This window comes from Mustela nigripes, chromosome 14 (assembly GCF_022355385.1).
Source record: "Mustela nigripes isolate SB6536 chromosome 14, MUSNIG.SB6536, whole genome shotgun sequence".
Classification (NCBI taxonomy): domain Eukaryota; kingdom Metazoa; phylum Chordata; class Mammalia; order Carnivora; family Mustelidae; genus Mustela; species Mustela nigripes.
Genome location: NC_081570.1, coordinates 2,006,963 through 2,031,106, shown reverse-complemented (window position 1 = coordinate 2,031,106; position 24,144 = coordinate 2,006,963). Strand labels below are relative to the sequence as shown.

General features: G+C 64.5%; 1 protein-coding gene across 4 annotated transcripts in view; it reads right to left on the bottom strand.

Moving 5' to 3' along the window:
• Positions 1-1,091: 1,091 nt before the first annotated feature.
• TP73 (tumor protein p73) overlaps positions 1,092-24,144 on the bottom strand; it is a 71,025-nt gene continuing 47,972 nt past the window's right edge. For all 4 annotated transcript variants that reach the window (XM_059376802.1, XM_059376803.1, XM_059376805.1 and 1 more), the window contains exons 5-14: positions 17,682-17,868; positions 17,392-17,507; positions 15,844-15,953; positions 15,338-15,480; positions 14,989-15,077; positions 14,365-14,489; positions 13,831-13,979; positions 13,404-13,542; positions 13,050-13,143; positions 1,092-12,013 (exon numbers count right to left, since the gene is read on the bottom strand). In XM_059376802.1, the coding sequence (XP_059232785.1) occupies positions 11,675-12,013; positions 13,050-13,143; positions 13,404-13,542; positions 13,831-13,979; positions 14,365-14,489; positions 14,989-15,077; positions 15,338-15,480; positions 15,844-15,953; positions 17,392-17,507; positions 17,682-17,868 (1,491 nt within the window). In that variant the 3' untranslated portion in view covers positions 1,092-11,674. The remainder of the gene's footprint in view (positions 12,014-13,049; positions 13,144-13,403; positions 13,543-13,830; positions 13,980-14,364; positions 14,490-14,988; positions 15,078-15,337; positions 15,481-15,843; positions 15,954-17,391; positions 17,508-17,681; positions 17,869-24,144) is intronic.

Here is a 24,144-nt window from a genome sequence, read left to right as displayed (position 1 = left end):
GCTGAGGCTCCGCCCCTCGCCCAGACCCAGCCCTTGTCAGAAGCGCTCCAGCTCCGCCCCGCTTCGACCACCCCCGCAGGCCCCGCCTACAGTCCCGCCCCTCGCCCAGAACTAATCCCTTCTTAGAAGGGCCCCGGCTCCGCCCCGCGCCCAGAGCCCCGCCCCTCAGCTGGAGCCCAGCTCCCCAGCCCCGCCTATACACCCGCCCCGCCCCGCTCCGACCGCGCCCCAAGGCCCCGCCTAAACCCCGCCCCTCCAAGAGCCACTCCGGCCTCGCCCCGCGCCCAGAGCCACGCCCACGCAGGACCCGGCGCCCTACCGCCCCCGCGCTTCCGGTTCCGGGTCGGGGCGGGGTCGCGGGGGCTTTCCTCCGCGGGGCAGCGGCGGGGCGCGGTGCGCGCCTGGCCCTCAGCCTCCGCTCGCTCCCGGGACAGCCCCGGCCTGCGGACCCCGCCCTCCCGCCGCCCCCGCGCCGTGGGCTCCCGGCCGCGTGGCCGTGGTCCCGGCTCCCCGAGGAAACGGCCCCGGCCCCTGCGGCGACCCGACGCGCCCGCTCGCCCGGCGGCGTCCGCGGAGCCCCGGCTTCGGCCGTCCCTGGGCTGCGGCGGGCGTGGCGCGAGCCGGCGGCGCGGGGCCGGGGCCCGGGGAGGCGGGGGCCGGGGTCCGGGGTCCGCGGTGGACGGCGGTCTGCGGGCGGTCTGCGGGGCCGGGGCCGGGGGACGGACGGACGGACAGTCCGACGAGCAGATGCGCGGAGGCCGCGGCCCCGGCCGCCAGGCAGCGAGGGGGGCGGGGGCGGGGAGAGGCGCAGGGCTGGGTCCGCCGCCGGCCGCGCGTGGACCGAGGGGACCCCGCGGGGCTTGTTCCGGGGTAGCCGCGCGGCGCAGCCGGCAGGAGGGCAGGGAGCGGGTGGTCGGGGCTAGCCGCGGGTCGGAGGGCGCCGCGGGTCGTGCTCCGAGCGCCCTGACCGGCGCCCGCGGCGTGCGTGGACGGCGGCCGCTGTGCTGCGCTGCCCCGCGGGTCCGAGCGCCGCTCTGGGGGGGCCGGGCGGGGCGGAGGCGGGAGACGCGGGGTGGGGGCGGGGCAAGTGGCCGCGGACTTGGATTGGGGTGTCCGGAATGGAGAGCTTAGGAGGCCTGCTGAGTGCCTCAGGCCCTGCCCCGTGCGTCGCCCGGCGGAGTGCGACCTGAGCCCCTCTCAGGTAGCCGTGGCCGGCAGCGGAGCCGGAGCCTGGGAGCCGGCGGCGTTCGGGTCGCGCGGCCGCAGCCGTCCGCAGGGTGGCCGGGGCCCGCTGGTGCTGTCAGGTGCAGCCGGGCCAGCGCGGGAGCAGGGCCGGCCCCTCCCAGCCTGTCCCGTCGCGCGGCCTGGCTGCCAGGTTTGACGGCGCCTGTCCACCGGTGACTGTCCCCCGAAGCCGGAACTGCTCGGAGATCGGATCCCAGTTACCCCCTTAGGAGGGTGTGATCCCAACCTGACCCACAGCCCATCCTGAAAATGTCCCGCTGGATGGTGTACAGTAAGGGCTGTCTGTCGCCTGAGCACGTCCATGAATGTTGAAGTCCGCGCGTTTCTGGACCGCTGGCAAAGCGGAGACTGTGGGCTACGTATGATGCTCCCTGCACGCCCTTGACTGCGAGTTTCCCCGGGTTTAACTGAAGCGTAGCGCACGTGGAATGAACACCCTCGTACCAGAGCCACACACGGACAAGGGCCGCGCTCCACGCATTTCTGTGAACTGAACAACCTGTCTGGCCAGCCCCCTCCCCTGTCCCCAAGACCCCCTCGGGTCCCCTGCGGGTTCAGACCCAAGGGTGACGGCTGTCGGCTGCGGAAGGAGCTCAGCAGATTGTTACTGTCTGCTGGGTGCGTGGCATGCTGGGCTGCCCTGCCTTGTGCTTCCGCAGAGGCCGGCGGCGGGTTAACCGGGGCCAGTCGTTTGCCTTGAGGGCAGACACTGGGATGCTGCCGAGGTGACCGTCAGAAATCCATCCCGCATTGCTCGGATCAGCTTCCCTACTTTGTCAGCAGCACTGCACCCGGATTCCTGGGGTGTCCAGTAAGGGCGTGAGTCCTCCGGCTCGTTTCCCCGTTGCTGGGGCTGCTCTGGATGGTTGGCCTCACGGTGCGTAGCGGGCACTGCGACGGAGATCGCTCTGAGTCCCTGCATCAGGGGAGAACGGACGCCCTCACCTTAGCGTCACCGCCCAGCTCTGCATTTACTGTGGTCTTTGCGGATTTTCTTCTTTACTGTTCTGTACTCGTCCGTGTCTAGATCTCCTGCACGTCTTGTCAGATGGTTTTGGAGCCATTGGAGCTGTTACTTTGGTGGAGATTGATAAAGAGAAACCTGGCCGAAATGCAGTCCCACGCCCTGCTGCTCCCCCACACGGATACTGAGTTACGGCCCCCGCAGGAAGGAGGGTCTCCTCGCGCCCCACCCCCAAAGCCCAGCCAGTGAGAGACCGTCACAGTGCAGACCCTGAGCTCCCAGTTTGCTACAGTGGACCCTTCCTTTAGCCCTCCCAGCTCCCCGTTCCTCTATAAAGTGGACCTCTCTTCTGTTCCAGACCTGCCCCTGGTTTCCCCGTCACATGCTTGTCCCAGGTGGCTGTTCCCCAGAAGCCCATCTTTCTTTGTTGTTGTTTTTTAGATTCACGACAGAGTGAGAGATGGAACACAAGCCATGGGGGAGCTGGAGAGGGGGAAGCAGGCTCCCCACTGAGCAGGGAGCCCGATGCAGGGCTCAATTCCTGGACCCCGGGATCATGACCCAAGCCAGAGGCAGAGGCTTAACAACGGAGCCACCCGGGCCCCCCTAAAAACCCATCCTTTGCCGGTAAAAGCAGCTGGCCATTTTAGTTTTACAGTTAACACTTTTTAAATTTTCTTTTTTCATTGTTTCATTGCTAGTGTATAAAAATCTGATTGATTTTCGTGTAAGAAATCGTATTCTACGACGTCACTAAATTCCCATGTTCTGTTGATTCACTGTAGGGACGACTTTCTTCTTTCTTCCTAGCTGGTTTGCTTTTCCTTTTCTTGTCCCATTGCGCTGGCGGGGACCTGCCCTGAGATGTGGAGGAGGCATGTGAAGAGCCTCGTGTTGTGCCCCGTCAGGGTGGCGGCCTTGGTCGTTTACGAGAAGGCAATTCGCCTTCTGTTCCTTCTTCACTGAGCGTTTTTGTGATGAGTGGATGTTGAGTTTTATCAAATGCATTTTCTACATCAGTTCAGACGATGCACGAATACCCAGTCAGCCTTGCCTTCCCCCAGAAGCGCGCTTGATTGTGCTGTATTACCCTTTTTATACATTGTTGGGTTCCGTTTGCTGAATTCCTGGTAAGAATGTTTCCGTGTTGATGAGAGGGTTCTCTGGAGCTTCTTCATGGCGTATTCACGTGGTTTTGGTTTCAGGGTAATGTTTGCCTCACCGGGTAAGCTGGGCGTGTTCCCCACCCCCAGCCCCTCCGGCTTCCTGGACATGATGATCGGGCACTAATTTCTAAGCATATCAAAAGCCATCTTGAGCTCCGTAGGGTGAGTCGACACAAACCTGTAACACCCGTTTGCCGGCGCTCGCGTCCGACGGTGGCCGTGAGGTCACCAACTTTTATCTGAAGCGGACTTATTCAGTATTCCGTAAGAGAGGCTTGGGCTCTTAAGTCATAGCCTTTTTACTCAGAAACTGTGGGCTGACCATTACTTATGGGAAGGAATTCTGGAAACACTGCAGGGCCGTTTCTGAAGGACACAGAGAGTGCTTCTCCCAGAGGGCCACCTCACCTCCGGACTGACCTCTTGGCCAATCAGGGACAGGAAGGCTTAATGACGGAAGGGACACTGCTTCTCGAGGTGGGGTGTCCTTTGAGATCCAAGATTTTTCTGCAAACGTTTCATAACTCCGCATTTACATTTTGGTGATCTGAATATTAGACCATATTTGGTCATCTCTAGGGGCCGCATAGACTCAGGCCACTCCCCTGGGGTCCTGCCCTGGCCTGGCCACTTGGAGCCATGGGACCCTGCCATGTTACAGAAGTGGGAGCTCCTGCTGGTTTGCAGCGCCGCGTTCGGAGTCCGTGCTCAGTCACAAATGGCCGTCTTGTCGTAGCTCCTGACCGCCGGGCGAGCACTCGGCATTCAGGCCTGTGGTGTGGTTCCAGGGACCGAAGGGTGGCGTCCGCCGGCATCGACACCTGGACTCTGATCGGCCTGACGTTGTGCTGTGAGGGGAGCACCTGTGGCGGTGGGAACGGAGAAGGCGAAGTGGGGGCGGGGGCCAGAGTCCTCAGCTGGGAGCCGGTGGCCCTGGGAACTCCTCTCGGGGACACCAGCAGCTGGGAGGCGTTCTCTCCGCGGGGCTGCTCATTGCCACAGAGTGTCAAGTGCGCATGTTCTGCGTTTAGCGGTATTGCGATTTTTGGATTTGGTTTTACAAGTTAGTTTTGGTTTAATAGTTACGTGAGGAATTAATACCTGCTTTTATGTTCTGTAGGCTATATTCAGAATAGTTGAAGTCAGTGCTGGAAACGCAGGAAGTTTTTGCCTTCAGAAGGTGTTTGCGTGTTACTCAAGTTTGAGAAATACCGATAGAGATCCCATCTGCCCTGACAGACTGGGAGGTGGATGTATTTTTCTGGGCCTTGTGCTGTCCTGTTAAAGGCACGTGCCCGACCCCTTTTGTCTCCAGGCATAAGGCTCTGAGCGCCAGCTGCCAGGCCTGAGGGTGGTCCGTGACCGTAGAGAAAAACACGGTTGGGATTTCCAGGCCGATCTGTACCCCGTGCTGTGAGTTCCGGGTGTGCCGGCGATTTTCAGGGAAGGGAAGTTCTGCGGGAGACTTGCTTTGGACGGGCGGACCGCTGTCCTGCTCGGGTGGCGCTGGCGGTGGCCAGCCTTCAGTCTGCGGATGCTACCCCAGCAGCCTCCTAGTGACTTTTGTTTTCAAGGACATACAACGGTGTCTCATACTCAGGGTACTTTTTTCCAAAAAGCAGCCTGCAGCCTGAGACCCTGCAGTCTCGAAATGATCTCTCATTTCCAGAAGTGAGAGTTCACTGGCTTTTTCTGTCCGAGTGTTCTATGTTCTGAAGATGCCTGCTGGCAGCGGGGTCTCGAGGGGCGGGCGCCGCTCAGGCTTCAGGCTCAGTCCAACCGGGTTCTGCCCCTCCCCGGCTTTGTGACGTTGGGCCCAGCCTCTCCGAACTGCTTTTGCTTTCTCTGAGACTCAGGGAGTGCGGGTCCCATTACTGTGTCTTGACCAGCGTCTCAAACGGCTCCTAGTTCCGCAGGAGCGGGCTGGGCCTGGGGTGTTTACTGAGGGATAAAACAGAATGGCCTTTGTACTGCTGAGCTTAGGATCTGGGAAGAGGGATGGCTGCCAAGCAGGTGAACAGCCAGATACCTAATTATAAAACTCACACGGTGCCTGAGGCGTTAGCATCCAGATGACAGCGTGGCGGGCCACTGTCCTGCTTGTAGCGAGCCGCGTGGCTGCTGGCCTTGGAACTTGCCAGCTTCCGGTGGGCACGAAGGGGTGTGGTCCCCAAGAGACTCTGGTGCAGGACTTGGCCCCGGGGCTTGGCTGACCAGATGTGCTTCCCACCGTGGTGCAGGGGGCAGGGACCAGGGCAAGCCCAGGCTCGGTTCCCTCCCAGGCGCTCTGAGCCAGCTCCGCAGTTCTCACCGGAGCAGACCCGCCGGGCGTGCCTTGGGGAAGGTCCATCGGCTCTGCCTTCAGCGGTCTGTGCCCAGCAGCTTCCTGGGTCTCCTGAGGAAGTCAGATGAGGACCCCCATCGTGGACGTGCACCTCGCTTCCCTTCTGGCCAGAGGGCCCCGCAGTGATGCTCCGGTAACGGCCCCCCAGGCTGGCTGCTGGCCTTGGCAGCGTTGGCTCACCTGTGACATGTGACATGGATGTCATCAGCGCGTCGCTGGGAGAAGTCCCTCCAGACACAGCGTTTGCCCTGGGGAGCGCCCTCTGTGCAGGTCAGACCGCGGTGTTCCCCCCCAAGAGCTGGGGGTCCGTTCAGGACGCACCCCCCACCCCAGTTTGAGGAGCAAGTAAAGGAATGTGAGACGCGGATCAGAAAGTCCGAGGCGTCCTGACGAAGACGGGGGCCGAATCGAATCTCTCCGCTCTGACGAAGGGCTAAGAGGCGTCACACGGAAACGCGTGCTCAGTGGACTTTCAGATTCAGTATTTTAATACGCTCTGCTCTCACGCCTCCTCAGTGACAGGCCCTTTTCTACTCTCTGAGTCGCAAAGCTGAATGTCGGAGAGGGAATCCCAGGCAGGCAGGGCACGCGCAGAGCAGCGGGTCACCTGTCAGCAGCATGGGTGAGGACGGGCGCACCCTGGCCCGCGGAAGAGGACCGAAGCAGCGGGCGGCTCATCTGCTGCCATTGTGGGCTCCTCCCTGGAGCTTTGCCCTCGCCTCTGCTTTGCCCGGACGCGCCTGTCCTAGGCTCTGCCGTCCTGCTGGGGGTTTCCTCGGATGTCATCCCACAGGTCTCTTCTGACCTGACTTAGTGCTCTGCTCCATTCCTGCCTTGCGTGCTTAGCACCTGGCCCTGCCTCGGGCCAGCGCCGACTGTAGCTCACTGCACACACACGGTGCCTTCTCAGTGTTCGCACATTCCGGTCGGGTCTGGCCACCGCGTCCTCAGGTGCACGGTTCTCTGGGCACCTTCCAGACCCCCTGGGCGTCTCCGGCTGGGGCGCTGGCCTCTTCCCGCTCTCTTAGACCCCGGCCAGGCCCCGCTGGGAGGGGTACCGAGAGCTCTTCGGACACGGTCTCAGAACTTTTCAAGGTTGGGGAAGTTCACAGGAGGAACTTGGATATGTGGGAGGGAGGCGCTTCCGGCAGGAGCCCCTGCAGCGTGGGGCCCGGGGCTCAGGGCAGGATCGGCTGGGTGGGCCCTGCAGGGCCAGCTGAAGCTGTCTCGGGGGGAGGCGCAGAGCTGGAGGTGGCTGGGCACACTGCAAGCTAAAGGTCACTTGCAAGAAGCAGGCTGCAGGGTTCCCTGGGTGTCTGGGGCAGTTGTAGCGCAGGGTTCTGAGAACCAGGCCGTCCTCTGGAAGCATCTGCGCAGGAGGCAGGCGTGGGAGGGCACCTTTCCTCCAGGTCCCAGAGATGTCCCGGCGCGTCGTCAAAGTCCGTCGTCTTCTTGCCGGCGTGCAGACTTGGTCCTCGGAGGTTGGGGGGAGAGGAGTGGACGCCCTTCTCCTCGGGGGCGGGGAAGGTGCCGCCAGGCCTCCTCCTCCTCCTGGGATGCACGCCTTGTGGGGTAGCCAGTCTGCTTTTACCCGGATCGTCGTTTTTGCCTCATGCAGTGGACACGGGAGAGACGTTTTTCTATATCTGTAGTGACTGGCTGTGTTGTTCTTATCCTACTTTAAAAAAATGTTTCTGAACAAAGATACGGAAGCACCTTGTGCTGCAAGCGTTCCCGTGTTTGTTCCTCAGACGCTACCTTCCCTCGTTTCCCTTCCAGTCCAGAGGTGTCGGTGGGCGTGTCGCTGGGGTTCCTGTCCCAGTGATGGGGTGAGGGCACGGTCCGCTCAGCCCTCCCCAGTGGGCCTGGGATAGACAACAATTGTGGGAACGGGATGAGCAGGTTTGGCTCAGAGGAGCCTGCGTGAATCAATGGGCCCAACCAGAAAGGTGGGGCTGGGGCCCCGGTTGGTACACCTAACCCCTCCCGGCCCCTCCCGGCCTCCCTGGCCCCCCCTGGCCTCCCGCTTCTCCAGATCCCTCTTGACCCGCTCCCCGGCCTCTCTGGACCCCTCCTGGCCCTTCCTGGCTCCTCCTGGGGCCCCCCTCCTGGCCTCTCCGGGCCTGCCTGCCTGTGGGGTCCCCGTGGAGCTCTCCCTGCCTCCATGAGTGCCAGAGAGTGTGGGGATGGCTCCTTCTGGCCTTTGGGTGTTTTCTCTTCTGCCTAGTTTTAGCCTAATGTCTAAAAGACTTGGGCCCCCGCAGGTTGAGCGGACTCACGAGGCCTAGTTTGCAGGGGCATCGCCCCGTCTCCTACAGCCCGGAAGGGCAGGAAGCTAAGAACCGGGAGAGCGCAAGGGAAGCCGACCCGCGCGGCTCCGGCCCGAGGGGGCAGACGGAAGCTCCAAGTTTGCAGAGAAGCGTGAACGTGCCGGCCTCCAGGCAGCTGGGGGGCTGTTAGTGGCCTGCCCGCCCCCCGCGTGAGCTTTCCGAAGTCGAGACCTCCGGCCGCCCCGTGGATGAGGGGTCGTGAGGCCGAGGCCGAAGTCAGGCCGGTGAGGTCAGGCAGCTTTGCGCCGACAGAACGCCGTGTGGGCGCCCGGGTCTCTCTTGGGACCAGGCAGCCTGAGCTTGGGGCTCTGCGGTACCCACGGCCTCACGCCACCGGGAACCCCGGAGGTGCCCAGAGGGGCTGCTGCAGGCCACAGGCCCCGCCGGCGGGAAGCTGCTGGTGCATGCGTGCTGTTCTCTTCTGAGTTACTCCGAGACCGCCTTCGGAATGTGCTCTTTATTATGTTACAAAAACAAAATTTCCCACAAAACACAGCTAAAAAAATAACACATTTTCCCAAGATCACATTACCAAAAAAAGTTAATATCATTGGAGTAGATCCATTAATACTGCTTGAAGGAGCATCAATTACATTAAAAAATGGGTGGTGGTTTTTTTTTTTTTTTTTTTTTTTTTTTTAACCTTAGAGCATTAAAGTGCTTTACCCTATGGAAACCGAGAGGTGGCCGTCTGCATTTGAGACCTGTCCCTGATCCATGCATGCGGGGGGCCTGGGCCATGGAAATGACCGCTCCCCCGTGGCCCAGCCCTGGCGACGAACTTCACACGCAACCAAGCCTGTGGGGAGCCGTGAGGGGCGCAGGCCTCCCGGCCACAGCGTGCTCTCTGGCCGGAGCCCAGGCTGGCCGGAGTCTGTGTGGGCGCGCGGCCCACCTCCCTCTGCAGGCCACTTCCCAGCCAGAGTGTCCCTCCTGCCCCTTCGCCCCTGGAAACCCCCCCCCCCGCCCCGTCAAGGCTTATTCTTGGTCTTGGAGTTCTGCAGACCCGGAGTTTCAGACCCGCGCCGTGTTGCTCCCGACCGTTGGCACCGTCTCCTCGGCAGGCCCGATTCTTAAGTGATTCTCGTGCCTTGTTCTCCCCAAAGATGCTCACTCCGCAGCACGGAGAAAGGCTCCAGGATGGCGTGTGCGGCCTGCGGCTCCGCGGGAGGATGACCTCCTCCCTCCCCTCTTGATGCTCGGGGCTCTGCCTGCCGCACACCAGCCCTTTCCTGGGCACCCGGTGGGGCCCCTATGGCATTTCCTGCCGGACTTGGGCCCACAGGAGCGCCTCGGAGACAAAGCCAGCGGAGCCCTGGGCCTGCCCCCTCCAGCCGGGTTCCAGCCAGGTTTGCGGACCGACCCCAGCGGGTTGGTGGAACAAGGGGGCACCACTGGGGAGCCCCAGGGTGTGGCCACAGGAGCACTTGCCAGACCCCAGCCCAGCCTTGACGCCCAAGGCAAGAGCACGACAGTGTATTTCTTTCCCGGTCTCGCGGTTGTGGGGAGGCGTGACATGAGAAAGCGGTGGCAGGGCAGCCACACACAGCCCCCAGCAGCCCTGAGTCCGCGGCCCGTGACCGTGGTCCTCTAGTGCAGTGCGCACCTCCCTGGGGAGACGGCAGAGCCCCATGGGCACAGGGCCCCCCTGGGCTAGGGAGCAGAGTCTGCTGCACGTTGGAACAAGCAGGTTCTGTTGCCCTGGTTGGCCCCGGCCGAGGGTCCGAGCCTCCTGGTGTGCGGACAGCCCTGGAAGCTGGTCCCTTGAGGGCACGGTGCGGGGCGGGGGTGGACGGCATCGCCCCAGACGCAGCCGCTCACATCCGCACAAACGATGCTGTCGGTCCGTGTAGACTGGCCACAGGAACGGACACGGCTTTCCAAGGCGAAGTCCTGGTCTGGAGGTGGCCCCCAGGGTGGGCTTGGGGTGGGGCTGGCCCGGTTCTCTTCTGGGGCTCCCTTCCCCTGCTGGGCGGGCTCTGAACCACCGCGCAGCAAGGAACACACCCCTCCTCCCAGGGCGGACCCGAGGGAGGGGAGCTGGCGCTTTCCCACCACTCCTGGTCCCGTGTGGAGCGGACGGAGCTGGAATCCCGGACGCCCGTGAACACGCGGCCTGAAGAGGAAGGCGCCTCCCGCGGGGCTCAGGGCAGCAAGAACACACCTAAAGGGAGCGAGGGCTGCGCGTCCACTTTCCCCGGCCTGGAGGCTTGCCTGCCGCCGTGGGGCGTCGGCGGGGACCCGCGGGGGTAGGGGCTCACCCATGTTCTGCAGGCGCGGCAGGGGCGGCTGAGCTTGGGAACAGCCACACACGGCTTTTCTCCCGCCTGCTGGAACAAGGCGGCATCTCTGTGGCCGCATGTCCTTCCGCGGACACAGTGCTCGGTCTGTCATGTGCTGACCACAAAGGCTCATGAGGTTCCTTGCAAATGAAAATAGCCCCACACGGCCCCCAGCCCCCAGTCTGCTGCCCCCGGGGGTCCTCGTGAAGGCCTACAGCCCCACTGCCTGCCTCAGGACCACCCCTAGGAGGACAGGAGGGCCCTCCCCAATCGGGGCTTCCTCGAGCCCCACAACGGGTGCACCTTCCTGCCGACTGCTCCCTCCGCCTGGGAACGGTTCTCCCCGCGGCCCTGAGAAAGGTGACCCACTGCCCTGTCCCCCGTTTGCCAGGGCGGCCAACAGAGCGGAGCTGTCCCATGTGGAGAGCTTCGCAGCCACACGGCAGGTGGACCCAGCCCACCCCTCCACCGCCCCACTGCCCCGTCCAGCGTCGGAGCGAGAAGCTACCCTCGCCTGGCTCGCCCTCTGTTCTAGCACAGCTTGTTTGTACGGACCTGGGGAGCCAGGAATGTGGGGTGAACTTTGCAGGGAATATTAAGGATGAAAGCAAAAAATAAAATGAAAGCTGACCCACCAAGTACAAAGAGAATCATTTTATCAAATATGGACAATTTCTAGTAGTCCGACGAGCATGCTGTCCGCCGAAGGGAGGCGGCTGTGGCCAGTGGTGTTGGCGTGGGTGTTGGCTGGTGGCCACTGACCAGGAGTGTCCTTGCCTCCCGGGAGGGGCCGTGGCAAACGCACTGGCCCCTGGGCCCCTCCAGTTCCAGGGAGGTTCTGGTTTTCCTCTTTGGGCAGGAGGTGGAAGGTAGCTGGTTTGAAGAGTGCGGGACAGACTGACCCTCCAGTCCGGCAGAGGGACCCAGCCCTGGGCAGAGACAGGGTCTGAAGCATCGACCCAAAATAAACACGTTTTAGATACAATCCTGGAGCCACTCAAAAGACATCGAAAAATACTTTGGCAGTCCGTCAGCAGAGGCGCTCCTCGTGTCCGGAAGGATCCCGCTGGGAAGCCGCGGAGCCCGAAGGAGGACGAGGCTCATGGTGGGGGACGCCGGCCCTCGGGAGCACCCAGGGCACAGGTCCCGGCCCTGGCACGTCACGCCCGCTGTGCGGGGTGCTGCGAGGTGGGCCTCGCCTTTTCCTGCGGCCCCGCCTCCACAGGCGGTCTTGGACAAAAGCAAGAGGAGACCAAGCCGGGCTTCCCGGGCAGTCCAGGCCAGGGCCGCCGCCCGCCCTGCACTGTGCCCTCGGCGCCCGCTCTCCTGTGGAGCCCTGCTCCTCAGTGAATCTCGCTCTCCGTGAACTCCTCTTTGATGGACTGTTTTCGGGACTTGCAGTCTGGGAGGTCAAAGCCGAAGTCGGCCCACTCATCCGGCCCCGCGCCCCCGCCCGGGCCCCCGCGGTTGGGGATGGTGATGGTGTGGCGCACGCGGAAGTGCACGGCCTCCATGACCCGCTGCCTCTGCAGCTCCCCGGAGCTGCCGATGGAGATGGTGGAGGCATTGCTGCTGGAGCGGATCAGCTGCTGGGCGCCGCAGTCGTGGCTCTGCTTCAGGTCCTGCAAGCCCCTCCAGATGGTCATGCGGTACTGGTCCGGGATCTTCAGGGCGCCGAGGTCCTGCGGGAGCCGCGGGCCACTGTTAATGGCCCCGGCTCAGGAGCCCCTCGCCCCCCAGCAGTGGACTGCGCCGGGCAGAAACGGCGCAGCCAGTGCCACACGCACGAGGCCCTGGCCGTCCGTACCCGTAACCCCGGAGAGCTGAGAAGGGGCATGTGCGTATAGGGGTGACGTCGCTCCTGGGCTCCTGGGTTCTGTGGACCGGCTGAGCCCCTCCACAGCAGGCCCTGTAAGGGCCAGAGCAGACCACCCAGCCCCTGCGCCCTCCCCGCCAAGCCGGGTACCGGAACTAGCGCGGGCAGGAATGGGTGGGCATGGGAGGGGGAGGGCTTTCACCCAAGCTACTGGGTGGGGCTCCGAGCCCCTGCCGGCCGGAAGCCCCCTGGGATCTGAGGCTCCCAAGGCTTGAGCTTCCCTTGGCTAACCACACGTTAGAGCTCAAGACAGCCCTAGGCTGCGAGCAAGTGGCGTCTTTCACAGTTCAGGAGGGACTCCCTTGCATTCCCAGTGTTCTTGTCCGACCCAGAGGTCGGCCATGGTCCTTTGCTTCTAGCCCGGCACCGTCTGAACCCAGGACCCACCGTGGTTGTGGGCACACAGCAAGGACTGTCTTGCTTTCTGTGGGCCTCAGTTTCTCCCCGTGTAAGTGGCACTCAGCTGCACCAGCTCCGAGACCCTTCTGGCTTTGGCAACTCTCTGTGCTTTGGGAACAGCCTGTCCCCCAAATCATAGGCAGCTGGGCCGTTGCCTATGAGGGCGGCTTCGAAGCCACACGAGCCACGCCCTGCCAGGGGCCCGGGGAGGGAGAGTGGGGGCCCCATCCAGCCCCCGCCTCAAAGGCTGACTCACTAGGAAGCCAGACGTGAGAGAGGAGGTCGGGCTTGGTCTCAGAAGAAGTGTTTTCCTGGATTTCCCCGCCTCCCCTCCCCTGGTGAGAGCAGGAAACCGGGCGCTGGGAGCAAGCAGAGGACAGCCGGGCCCTGGGCGGGGCGCCGGGCTCCGGCCTGCGGGCTCCGGCCTGCGCGCGGGCTCCTACCTCGACGGTGAGGTTCTGCAGGTGGTAGACGCTCTGCAGGCCCTGTGACGTGAAGTACTCGATGCAGTTCGGACACCCCAGTCCCGTCAGGAAGCTGCGGGGAGAAGGCCGTGTGGACCGGCTCTAACTTGCAAGTACACGCTCGGCTGTGTGGCCTGGCGCCCCCCTGCCCTCGGCCGCCCCACGAGCCCCTGGGTTTCATGCTCTCTCCCAAGCACCTGTTGGGTGCTCCCTCCCGGGCCCTCCCCGGCCGCTGTCTGGGCTCGAGCTGGCGCAGCGGATGGGCACGAGGACAGGCAGGAGGGGGGCTGAGGTCAGTGGCTCTGTGGCAGGACCCGGCAGCAGCCCACGTACCTGACCAGACTGGGGTCAGCGTGGTAGGGGGGTGGTGGGGTGCAGTGGGACCCCGAGACCATGGACTGGGCACTGTGGCTGCCGTTCATCTCGCCGCCGGCCGGCAGGGTGTGGCCGTGGTTGGTGAGGATCCCGGGGCCTAGGCAGGTGGCAGTGGGGACTGTCAGGGCCCGTCGGGTCGGGCCTCCCTGGCTCTGCACGGCTGGGAAGAGCGCACAGTACGGACCTCCCCGTGGCGGGGAACGGACAGAGGGACTGTCCCGGCTGTGCCTCCCGCCCGTGGACAGCAGCTGCCGGTGCGAGGCAGCCACCGACGGCCCCGAGCTGGGCGGCCCTGTCCGCAGCCGGACCCTCGCTCTGTGCCTTCCCAGCGCGCTCCGGGCCCTACCCTGCCCGAGCCACGCACCCACTCGCCCCAGGTGCTCACCCATGGGCCCCAGGTTGGGTCCGGCCGCTGAGCCGTGCGGGGGCGGCTGGCCCACCAGCTGGTTGACGGAGGGCAGCTTGTTGACGCCCCCGTGCGCTTTGCTCATGGGTGACAGGACAGGCCCGTAGGGCGCTGGCTGCAGGTGGCTCCTGCTCAGACAGCGACGGCGCCTGGTCATTTCCCCGCGACGGGTGCTGGGCGCCCCCTCCTCACCCGCGTTCCCACCCAGACCTGGGCTGGACGGCCCCCACCTGCCCTCCAGAGCAGCGAGGGGAGAGCCGGCCCTGCCGCGGGAACCAGCCTGTGGGGCTGCCGTGCTGAGCCCCCTCCCCACCGCCTCCCAGTCAGTGGACACTTAGGAGGCCCCCGTGGGAGGCCCAGACAGCGTGGTGCACAGAAGGCTCTCTGGAGGAGGGGGCACCAGGTGGGGGCCCCGGGGTATGAGGGTGTGCGGGGTGGGAGGGTGGGCTTGTCGCCCTTCCTGCCCCATCAGCAGGGCGGGGGCGGGGCGGGGGTGGGGCGGGGCGCACTCACGGCCGCTGCAGGAGCTGCTGCTGCTGCTGCCGGTATGCGTCCACCAGCTGCTGCGGCACCAGCTCCATCAGCTCCAGGCTCTCCTTCACCTTCATCAGGATCTCGAAGTTCTCCCGGCCCCGCACCTGAGCACAGACGGGGACCCTCGGCACAGGTGCCTGCGGGGTCGCGGGGGCCTTTCACAGAGCCCCCTAGCGTGCTGCGGCCCGGGAAGCCCCTGTTCCCCAGGAGCAGGTCTGCAGCCCGGTGAGTGCCCACCGTGGCCCCCTCCCCGTCCCCGGGGCTCTGCACACTCAGGGTGCCGGGCGGGCACGCACCAGAGAGGGAGCTGGGAGAACCCGGGGCCTATTGTGGAATCAGCGTCACATCACAGAAGAACCGTCCCGGCAGAGCTCGTGTTGCTCTGACCCACGCGGCGGCCATTTAAAGTGGGGTCACAGATACCGTGCTCCCTGACGCACTGTCCCCTGGAGGGGTCTGCGCCCCCACCCCCTGTCAGCAGGACTTCTCATGTGTGGGGAGGGTAGCCCGCAGAGTCGCTGCCTCGGAGCTGCTTCCCCGGGCGCCCCGTCCACTGCCTGCAGAGCCCCGGGTCTCAGCCCTGAGGACGCCAGGGCCACTCACGTGCATGTAGTACACGTCCTCGTCCCCCTGCCTCCTCTTCTTCACGTTGGGGCCCAGGGCAGGGACGGCAGGGGGGCTCTGTTTGAAGGCTGCGAGGGAGGCAGGCCACACGCAGGTCAGGCCCGCAGGATACCCGCCCCCCGGTGCGAGCTGACCCTCACGTGCGTGGGACCGTGGACGGGCCCCGAGACCAGGAACCCATTCAAGAGGGGCCGACCCAGGGTGGGGTCATGCCGGATGGAGCAGGAGCCAGGGTACCCTGTGGCTCGCACCCCGAGGCTGTCCCGCTCTGTCTGACAGCCGGGGCGGCCCCCGCGCCCGCGCCCCCACGCCCCCGGCCGGGCCTCACCGCGCTTGCCGGCGGCGCCGTTCTTGGCGGCGCTCTCGCTCAGGGCCTGCTGCTCCCGGAAGTGGTCCTCGTCAGCCTTGCGGTCTCGGCCAGGACAGGCGCAGATGCGGCCCTCGAAGGACCGGCGGCCCAGCACCTGTCCACTGGTGGGGGGCCGGGGGGGGCACAGCAGGACCATGAGCCTCGGGGGCCTGCCTCCAGCCCTGCCAGCCTTGCTCACCCTCCCCGGCCACCTCATCCAGGGGGCTCTCGATGAGCCGGTGAGGGGACGCCTGAGCTCCCGGCCGCTCTGGGACACCAGGTCCCCTGCCATCCTCCCGAAGCCCAGCTCCTGCTCAGGGAGCCCTTGTGGCCCGGGGTGGGGCTGGGGGGGTCCACCCCTCCTTAAACTCACCTCCAGGGCCAGCGCCATCCCTTACCATGCCCTGGATTCAGGTGCAGCCCCCAGCAGCACTGCCCCAAGCCCCCGCTCCAGCCGCCCTCGCCCACGTGCCCAGCAGACTCACTCCCGGGTCTCCAGCGTGATGATGATGAGGATGGGCCGCCGGTTCATGCCCCCCACACAGCTGCTGTTGCACATGAAGTTGTACAGGATGGTCGTGAATTCTGTCCCCACCTGCACACAAGAGCAGGACGGGGGGCCAAGGCCGGGCTGTCGGCGTGCGGGCCCCAGACCACACCGGCGGGGGCTCCTGGGCTGGGTCCTGACTGGGGTGGCACGGGGTGGAGGCGGTCCCTGCCCTGTGGTCCTCTGCCCACCCTCCCGCCTGCATCGACCTCCTGTCCTACCTCCGTCTGCCCCCCACTCATCCACCCACCCGTCCACCGTCTGTCCACCCACCTGTCCAACCCACTCACCTGCACGCACTCGTCCACCGCCGTCCGTCCGTCCGTCTGTCCAAATTATCCACTCCCACCCTCCGCCCACCTACTCATCCACCATCCAGACCATCCGTGCATCCCCCCACCCGTCCATCCGTGCAGTGCACAGAGCGCCATGCGCCACGCAGGCTCCCAGCACAGAGCCCTGTGGTCTGGTTGCTCCAGCATCTCCCATAACACAGACTAGAGGTCAAGCCCTGGAGGCTGGGTGTGGGCAGCAGGTGCACAGGTTTCTGTGGGCACAAGTGTGTGTTCTGCTTGCTGTGGCTCTCCTGGGCAGAAGGGAGCACAGCCCTGCTCTGGCAGAGGGGCGGACCAGAGCCATCCGCGTGGACCCCCATCTCCAGCTCTTGCACCGTTTCCCAGGGAGTTGCGGACAGCCGAGGCATGTAGCCAGGACTTTTGACCCCTGGGCATCCCAGGACCACAAAATGGGCAGTTGTCCTGGTCTCCCTGGGTCAGAAGAGAAAACTCAGCCGCTGGGTCGGCACACCTGGCCTTTCACGGAACTGCTGGCACACGGCAGCCACCAGGGGGCGGGAGAGCCCCGCTATCCTGGGGGCTCCGGCCCATGGGAGCGGGGACGGCGGGTGGGGGCCCTGGGGGGTCCGATTGGCCAGTACAGGGATGAGGTTTGAGCGCGGTCTGGGGGCCAGAGCCAGGCAGAAGAACGGTGGGGGCTCCTGGTGCCCACTCACCCTGGGGAACACGGAGCACAGGCCGGAGGGCTGCGACCCAGCCCCTCCCCCATCCTACCCTCCCCCGGACTTGACTCCACCGCCAGCTTTTCACTGCAGCCGGACCCTCACAGGAGCCCCCAAACCTGCTGCTGCCTTCAGGTCACAGCAGAGCCCCGGGGCAGGGGTGGGGGGCTCTCCACCCCACCCACCTCCCACGATGGCCTCACCCCTCCCCTCCAGACCCTGCCTGCACCCTACCCATCTCTCTCCCACAGCCAGAGAGGGCCCGAGGGGGCCCCACCTAGACCTGCGCACGAGTGGTCAGAAATGGGTACTGGGTGCCGGGGTGGTGAGTGAGGGCAAGGAACCGCTCCCCGGCAGGACTGGAGACGCTGGGGCCACTGGGCAGGCTGACGGAGGAGACGGAGGGGACGTGACTACTCTGACCGCCGGGCCCCAGCCCCTGTGCCGGCTGCAGGGGCCCCGGCCTACCTGCGGGGGCTCGTAAGGAACCATGACACTCTGTCTGCCCGTGACGGGGTCGTCCACGTACTGGGAGAGGCTGTTGCCCTCCACGCGGATGAGGTGGCTGGCCGGAGCAGACTGTCCTGCCGGGAGGGGACAGCGCTTCAGAGGGGTGCCCGGCTGGGGTCTGGGGAGAAGAAACGGGGAGCCCGCACTGCCCGCCACTGCTGCCTCCAGCCAGGGGGCGAGGCCAGCCCTCCCCTGGTCCGGGTGCCCGGCGCATCCCAGCCGCTGGGCACCGGGGCTGGAGGTCTCACCCTCGTTGAAGTCCCGTCCGAGCTCATGGTTGGGGCAGCGCTTCACGACCTCGGTCACATGCTCCGCCTTCTTGTAGACGGGCATGGCGCGGATGATGGTGCCCGGGGGCGGCGGGCTGGACACCTTGATCTGGATGGGGCAGGTCTTGGCGATCTGGCAGTAGAGCTTCTTCAGCAGCGGGGAGTACTGGTGGGGGTGGGGGGCAGGGTTCAGGCCCAGCCCCAGCTCAGCGCCCCCAGTCCACAGCCCCGACCCCGGCCCTCCGACCACCCGCTGGCCCCTTCGCTGAATGCCTCCAGCCATCCTTCCTCCAAGTGCCTCCTCCGGGCACCTCTCACCCACTTGCTGGCACCTGGCCGGCTGGGGCGCAGGGAGCGCAGTGGGGCTTCCTGTCTGGATCTCTCTGGCTGGAGAGGTTAGCACCACTACGTCCCTCTTAGGGGTGAGGATGGTAAAGGCCGGGAAGCGAGGAGCTGCTGGAGAGTGGGGACTGGGAGGCGGGTCTGCTTTGCCAAGCCCGGCTCTCCCCACGGTCAACCTTCAGCCCCCAGACCGCAGGGGTTTGAAGGAGGGAATCTGCAGCATTACATTTTTTAAAAACCCAGAGTTAGGCTTTTCTGGCATTTTGATGAAAAACGTGTGTGAGACAGGCTGGGTGCCCCTGTGCCCCGAAGCTTCAGGAAGGAACTGCCTAGAGCAGCGTGTCAGCGGTTGAGCTCTGCAGCTCAGCAGGGGCCACTGGTGTGGGGGCCTCTGACCTCAAAGCTCCAGTCCCTGCCACTTGGGACCCTTTTCCAGGGAGGAGCAGCGTCCAGGGGACCACATCCCCCACCTGAGACCCTGGCCAGCTCTCGTGAGTTCAAAGGTGACCCTGATGGTGGTCACAGGGTACCCACGGGTTTCCAAGCAGACTGGCTTCTGGGGACCCATCCAGGCTCCTCATGCCTCCTTCCCGGAGGCACGTGCTCCTATCCTGACTCGCAGGACACTTCCTGTTCCTGCCCCTTCATCCCCGCGCCCCCCACAAAGCTCCAGCGACCCTGAGTTGCCCATCACACCCCACCGCAGTACAGCCAGGGAAAGTGTACTGAACCAGCAGACAGTGCTGCACAGAGGCTTCCGGCTGGGGTCTGCCACCACCATGTCCTGCATTGCAGACGACTGGGACCACAGACCGGGGCTTAGAGTTTACGGCGGGACCTGTACCCACCACGGTGTAGTCCGGGCAACACAGGCCGGGTGCCGGAGCTGCTGGGCAGAGGCAGGGCTGGTCTAAGCCCCCAAGGAAGCTGGGGGCCCTGACACCCTCGATCCTGCAAAGGTAAGATCCCCACTGGCCACCAGAGCTCCCTCTCCGGTCATCAAGGGACACTGTGGCCCCTCAGGGACTCATACCCTTAGCAACTCCCAAGTATACAAAAGACAAGGGGTGGCAAACGCAGGGCAATGAGGCTGACCCACAGCCTGAGACCTGGGGTACTCCAGGGCCCTCAAAGCCCTGGGCCCCACAGTGGGAGCCATCCCTCCCCTGACGAGTTGGCCAAGGCTCCCTCCCAGAAACACTCACCCACCCCCAGAGTGGAGTCCAAGGGGACACGGGGGGACACGTGGGCTGAGGTCTCCCTAATGGCATCCTTGGGGTGCTGGGCCCTGTTCAACTTTCCTGTGGTGCTGAATTCAGTACGTGCCCTTCCCGCCCCCATCACGGATGGGAACTGGATGCCCCTGGTGCCCCACTCACCGGGGTCCCCCGAGCCCAGTGCAGCCTGCCACCCCATATCTGAATACCTGAGACCCCACCTCTGGGAGGAAGCAGAGTCCCCAGACCTATTTCAAATGCAGGAAAGAGTGATTCCACACAGCCCTGTGAGGGGGAGGGGGAGGCACGGCTGGGAAAGCGGAAAACAGGGCTGCCTAAGGGTGGGCTTGGGGGGCCACAAGAGGAGTGGGGGGCCGCCTGCTTGTTGTTGTGGGGGTCAGCCCTGCTTCCCAGGGGTGCCCACTGACCTCTAGTATCCCCATCACTCCCCAAAGCACCAGGATGGGCCATAAGCTTGGCACCCTGCCCAAAAACTGTGCCCAGAACAGCCCAGCTCAGCCCAAAGCAACACCAGGTGCCAGTCAGTTCACACCAGCTCTGGTCCATCCCCAAGCGAAGCTTCAGAACGGGTCCCTGACCCTCACACAACGTTCAGGTAGTGTCAGGCAGGGAACTGCCTGGCAAGCATCGTGGAGGCAGGAGAGCACTCACCCAGGGGACCTTCCTGGAGAAGGAGGGCCCCACAGGCAACCCCGAGCCTCAGCTGGATGGCAGGGACCTTCCTGAGCACGACGGATGACACGGTGAAGCCCGCAAGTGCTGTGGGGGGCTCCTGCCTGCCAGGCCCTTCGACTCTCTAGGGAAGATGGGCTGAGCACTCCTTCCAGCTGCAGAAGGATCCAGACTTACTGGAGGCACCTGGAGACCACGCGGCCTGGTACTGGCCGGACTCAGCTAGTGGCCAGTGGGTCCGAGCCCTTCTGAGGCAGCTGTGGATTCCCGGGGGCATCCCTGTCCCCTGCAGGGTCAGCAGGGCCCACGGAGGTGTCCCGTGAGGGGTGACCTGGGGCTGCAGGGGGCATACAGAGGACCCTCAGAGAGGGTCCTGCTTCATCCCTGAGTGGGGGCTGAGTGGGCAGACGCGCTGAGGAAAGGCCTGGCCTGGGAGGGGGACAGGTCATAGTCACAGGTGAGCAGCGGGAGAATGGCCTTTGAGGTCCCGCTCTCGTGCTTGGCCGCTGGGACGCTGTAAACCGGTGGACCAACCTCCCCAGGCTTTGGTGGGGCGTTGACTGACCACGCGTAATACCCATGGACTCCTCTGTGCCCTGATCATTGCCACGGGAGAGGGTCCCTGGCCCCTCTGCGAGCAGTTCTGAGAGTGCCCCCAGGGGCGTGCAGACCCTGCAGTCCCCTCCCCGGAGCGACCACCCAGCGGCCCCCGTCAGTCAGTCACCGACCTCCTGCTCCCTGCGCAGCTGCCCCAAAGGGGTCTGTAGACCCCACAAGGGTCAGGAGACTTGGCTCCCCGGCCAGCAAGGATGGAGCAGGACTCCAGGCGCAGCCCCGGGCTCCGAGCCCCCCTCTCGAGGTCCTGCAGCCCAGTGGGGCGTGGGTGCCCCAGGGGTGTTCTTCGTGTCAAGACTCTGGAGGCGGAGGTTTCCCGGGAAGACGGCGAGACCCGGGGCGGCGCGGGTGGGCCGGGGACGGGCGCGCCAGGGTCGCCCCGCCCCGGGGAGGAGCCGCCGGGAGCTGTCCGCGGTACCGACGCCGGAGACGCTGGGCGAGGAGAGAGCGCGCGGCCTCTCCCTCTGCGTACCGGGCAAGGCCGCCCCCGGCCTTGGGCCTGGCCCCACTCCCACAGGGGTGTCCCCAGTCCCGGTCCTGTCCCGCCATCCCCAGCTGGCTGCTGATATGTCCTTGGGCACGTGCACAGACCAGCCCCATCTCTGCAGGGGGTTGAGCCCAAGAGTATAGAGTTTCCCTATACCCTGAGCGGGTGGCTGGGCTACAGGGGCAGGAGGGGGCCCTGGGATGGCCAGACCTGGGGTAGGGCCAGGTGCGGGCCTGTAGGAGATGAAAGCCTTCTCAGATAACCAGGTCTGTGTTGAAGAGGGCGTGAGCCCCCGCCCCTGACAGCTCCATCTCGCGTCCCCCGGTAGCTCCTGGGCCCCAGGCACTGGACAGGTGGGGAGGAAGACTCTTGGGTCCCATCTATTCTACAGAAAAGGTCACGTAAAGACACTTCCTTTCCCGCCCTCCCTCTCGCCTCTCCTTCCCTAGAACCGCTAGATGGATGTGTTTCAACAGATTCTGAGCTGATAAAATCTTATTTATCTTCGGCTGTTGACACAGAGCCGTCTGGACTTGCCTGCCCCGGGATGTGCGTATTCCTCTGCGCCTGCAGGAAATGGTTTGCCCGAATGCTGGTGTGTGCCCACCCCTGTCCTCCCCCACGCGGGCCCTCCCCCTCCTTCCCCCCGTCAGAGTCCGCGATGGCCCAGTCTGGCTAGGAGCCCGGGGCCTGGCGGGGCTGGCGTGGGGGTTGCGGGTGGCAGGCGCGGGCAGCTCTGTGGCGTTAATTTCCTCGCGCCCGCTCCCGGCAGCTGGGTGCCCGGCACGGGCAGGTTTGGGCAGGGGAGAGCAGAGAGGTGATAATAAGTTGTCTGTCATTTTCCAGGGACGTGTAGCGTCTTGCAAACCGCAAATACCGTTAACCAGCTTGGGCGAATCTGTTACAACAGATTCTGGAAGATGGGGCCTGCGGTGGGGGGGAGCTTTTATTTTTTTTTTTTAATTATTTTTTTATATAGTCCACTTTTATCTGCTTCCCATGCGTGCCTGGGAGTGTGCAGAGCACATTTCTGTCCTCTCTCTGGCTACAGGCTCCTTTGAGGACCTGCTCAAGGCCACAGACCCATCTCTCCCTAGAGAAGCTCTGTGGGTTCATAGGGCAACCCTCAAGATCCACAGGGAGCCTAGGCCCACAGCCCCATTGACAGACCTCCTGGGTCCCCTTCTTTCCAGGTAAGGAGGGGCCTCACGAGCTACATTGCTGCACCCCGTCCTGTGTTCTCTCCCATCGCACGGAGCGGGGAGCACGGGGTGGGCTCTGATGCATGTAAAGGAGGCCTGCACAGGACAACGGGGAAGCGGCCAGCCCGGTAACAATCACCCCAGCCCACTTCAGAGCCCCCAGGGTCAGGAAGCAATGAGAGTCTGGGCACAAGGAAAACCACAGCCAACACCCCACCTTGGCCTCAGGCCTGCTGGTTGGAGGCTCCGGGGAGCCGACCCCCAGCCAATGCCAGCAGACGTGTCTGATGAAGAAGGCTGCCATGATCCCTCAAGAGCTCCTGGCTCAGCGAGGGGACAGATGCATCTGCCGACAGACTGGACAGCGGGGGCTCCTCTCGCTGGGAGCCCAGAGGATAAACTGGAGGCAGAAACAAGGCTTTGCAGGTACCGAGTGACCCTGACCACTGTCCAGGGGTGTCCCCAGAAGCTGTTACCTGGAGAGGTGGGTGTGGTGCTGGCGGGGACACCCCTCGGGAGCCAGGTAGCCTGTCCCACCACATCCTAGACCCAGGTCCCACACAAGAGGGCAGGAGCCTGGGACTCTCGGGATCTGGAGGTACCGTGCCCCGGGAAATGGAGAGAGCCGGGAGAGAGGTGCGTGGACTCCAGACCAGGTCTGCCGTGCAGAGGGCAAGAAGCCCAGGAGGACAGCAGGTCAGGAGGGAAGCCCCCCCGCCCCCGCCTGGGCATTGAGAGACGCAGTGGGCACAGAGGGCATGGGAGGGCCCCGGGGTTCTGGGGACCCTGTGTGGGCTGCAGGAGAGACCGGCAGACAGTGAGCCCTGAGACAGGGTGTCTTTACCCTGTTTCTCAGGGGCTCCCAGGGTATCCCTCGAGGCCAGCACTCACACCAACACCTCCTCTCCGCTGGGTCCACACTCCTGGTCTCCACCCTCAAGGTCATGCGCTGACACCAGAGAGCTGCTTCTGAAAGCTGCTGGCTCAGCAGGGGGAGACAGCACCGAGACCCCTGAGCCCCATTTGTGGGCACCAGGCGTGACCCAGTCCAGGAAGACTCAGAGGTGCGCAGGGGGACAAAGCCTGGACATGGTGCTGGATGTGATGCGCTTCTTCCTCTGGCCTGGGGTCAGGGACAAGAGGACCAACAGGTGGGGTCCTGCCCTTGGCCTCAGTGATCCGGGCCAGGCACTGTGGGAAACTGGGCCCCCGTCCAGTCCTTATTCTGTAACCCAGGTGTGCCATCTGGCTTCCCCGGGGCCCCAAACAGGGGACCTTGGGGATAGAGTGGTCGGGGACACAGCTGGGCTTGCAGAGAGCCCCAGCACCCCCACCAGGAGCCACCCTCCTGCTCCAAGGGCACAGATGGCGGCCACATCTGCAGCACCGAGATCTGCCTCGGCCAGGCCCAAACCCAGGTTCCTCTGCCCCTGAACTCGGTTTCAAGCTTTGCCAGCTGGAGAGCCCGTGCCTGCGTGTCCTGGCCTCCTGGAGGAGGCAGACACTCCACTGGCTGGCCCGGCAGGGAAAGCACTCTGGCCAGGACCCAGTAAGCAGGGCTGAGAGCCAGCCCACAGAGCTGGCGGCTGGGGATAGAGCAGGGAGGCCGGCCAAACACGGGGCTCTGCTTGCCCCGAGAGTCCCCTCGACTGCCAGGGGAAAGAGTCGCCACCCCCCCACACACAACTTGTGGCCTTTTGAGAGGGCTTGGCCTTGTCCACAGCATCTTCTGCTCAAAGACCAGTCACTAGATCCTCTGCTGCGGGCACACTGTCCCGGGACACGCAGCTGGTCTGGCGAGCGCAGGCATGACGGGCCGTCTCCTTTCCCCAGTGTCCTGAAGCTTCCTGATCGCCTGGGACTGGGGCCGGCCCAGCGGCAGGTGT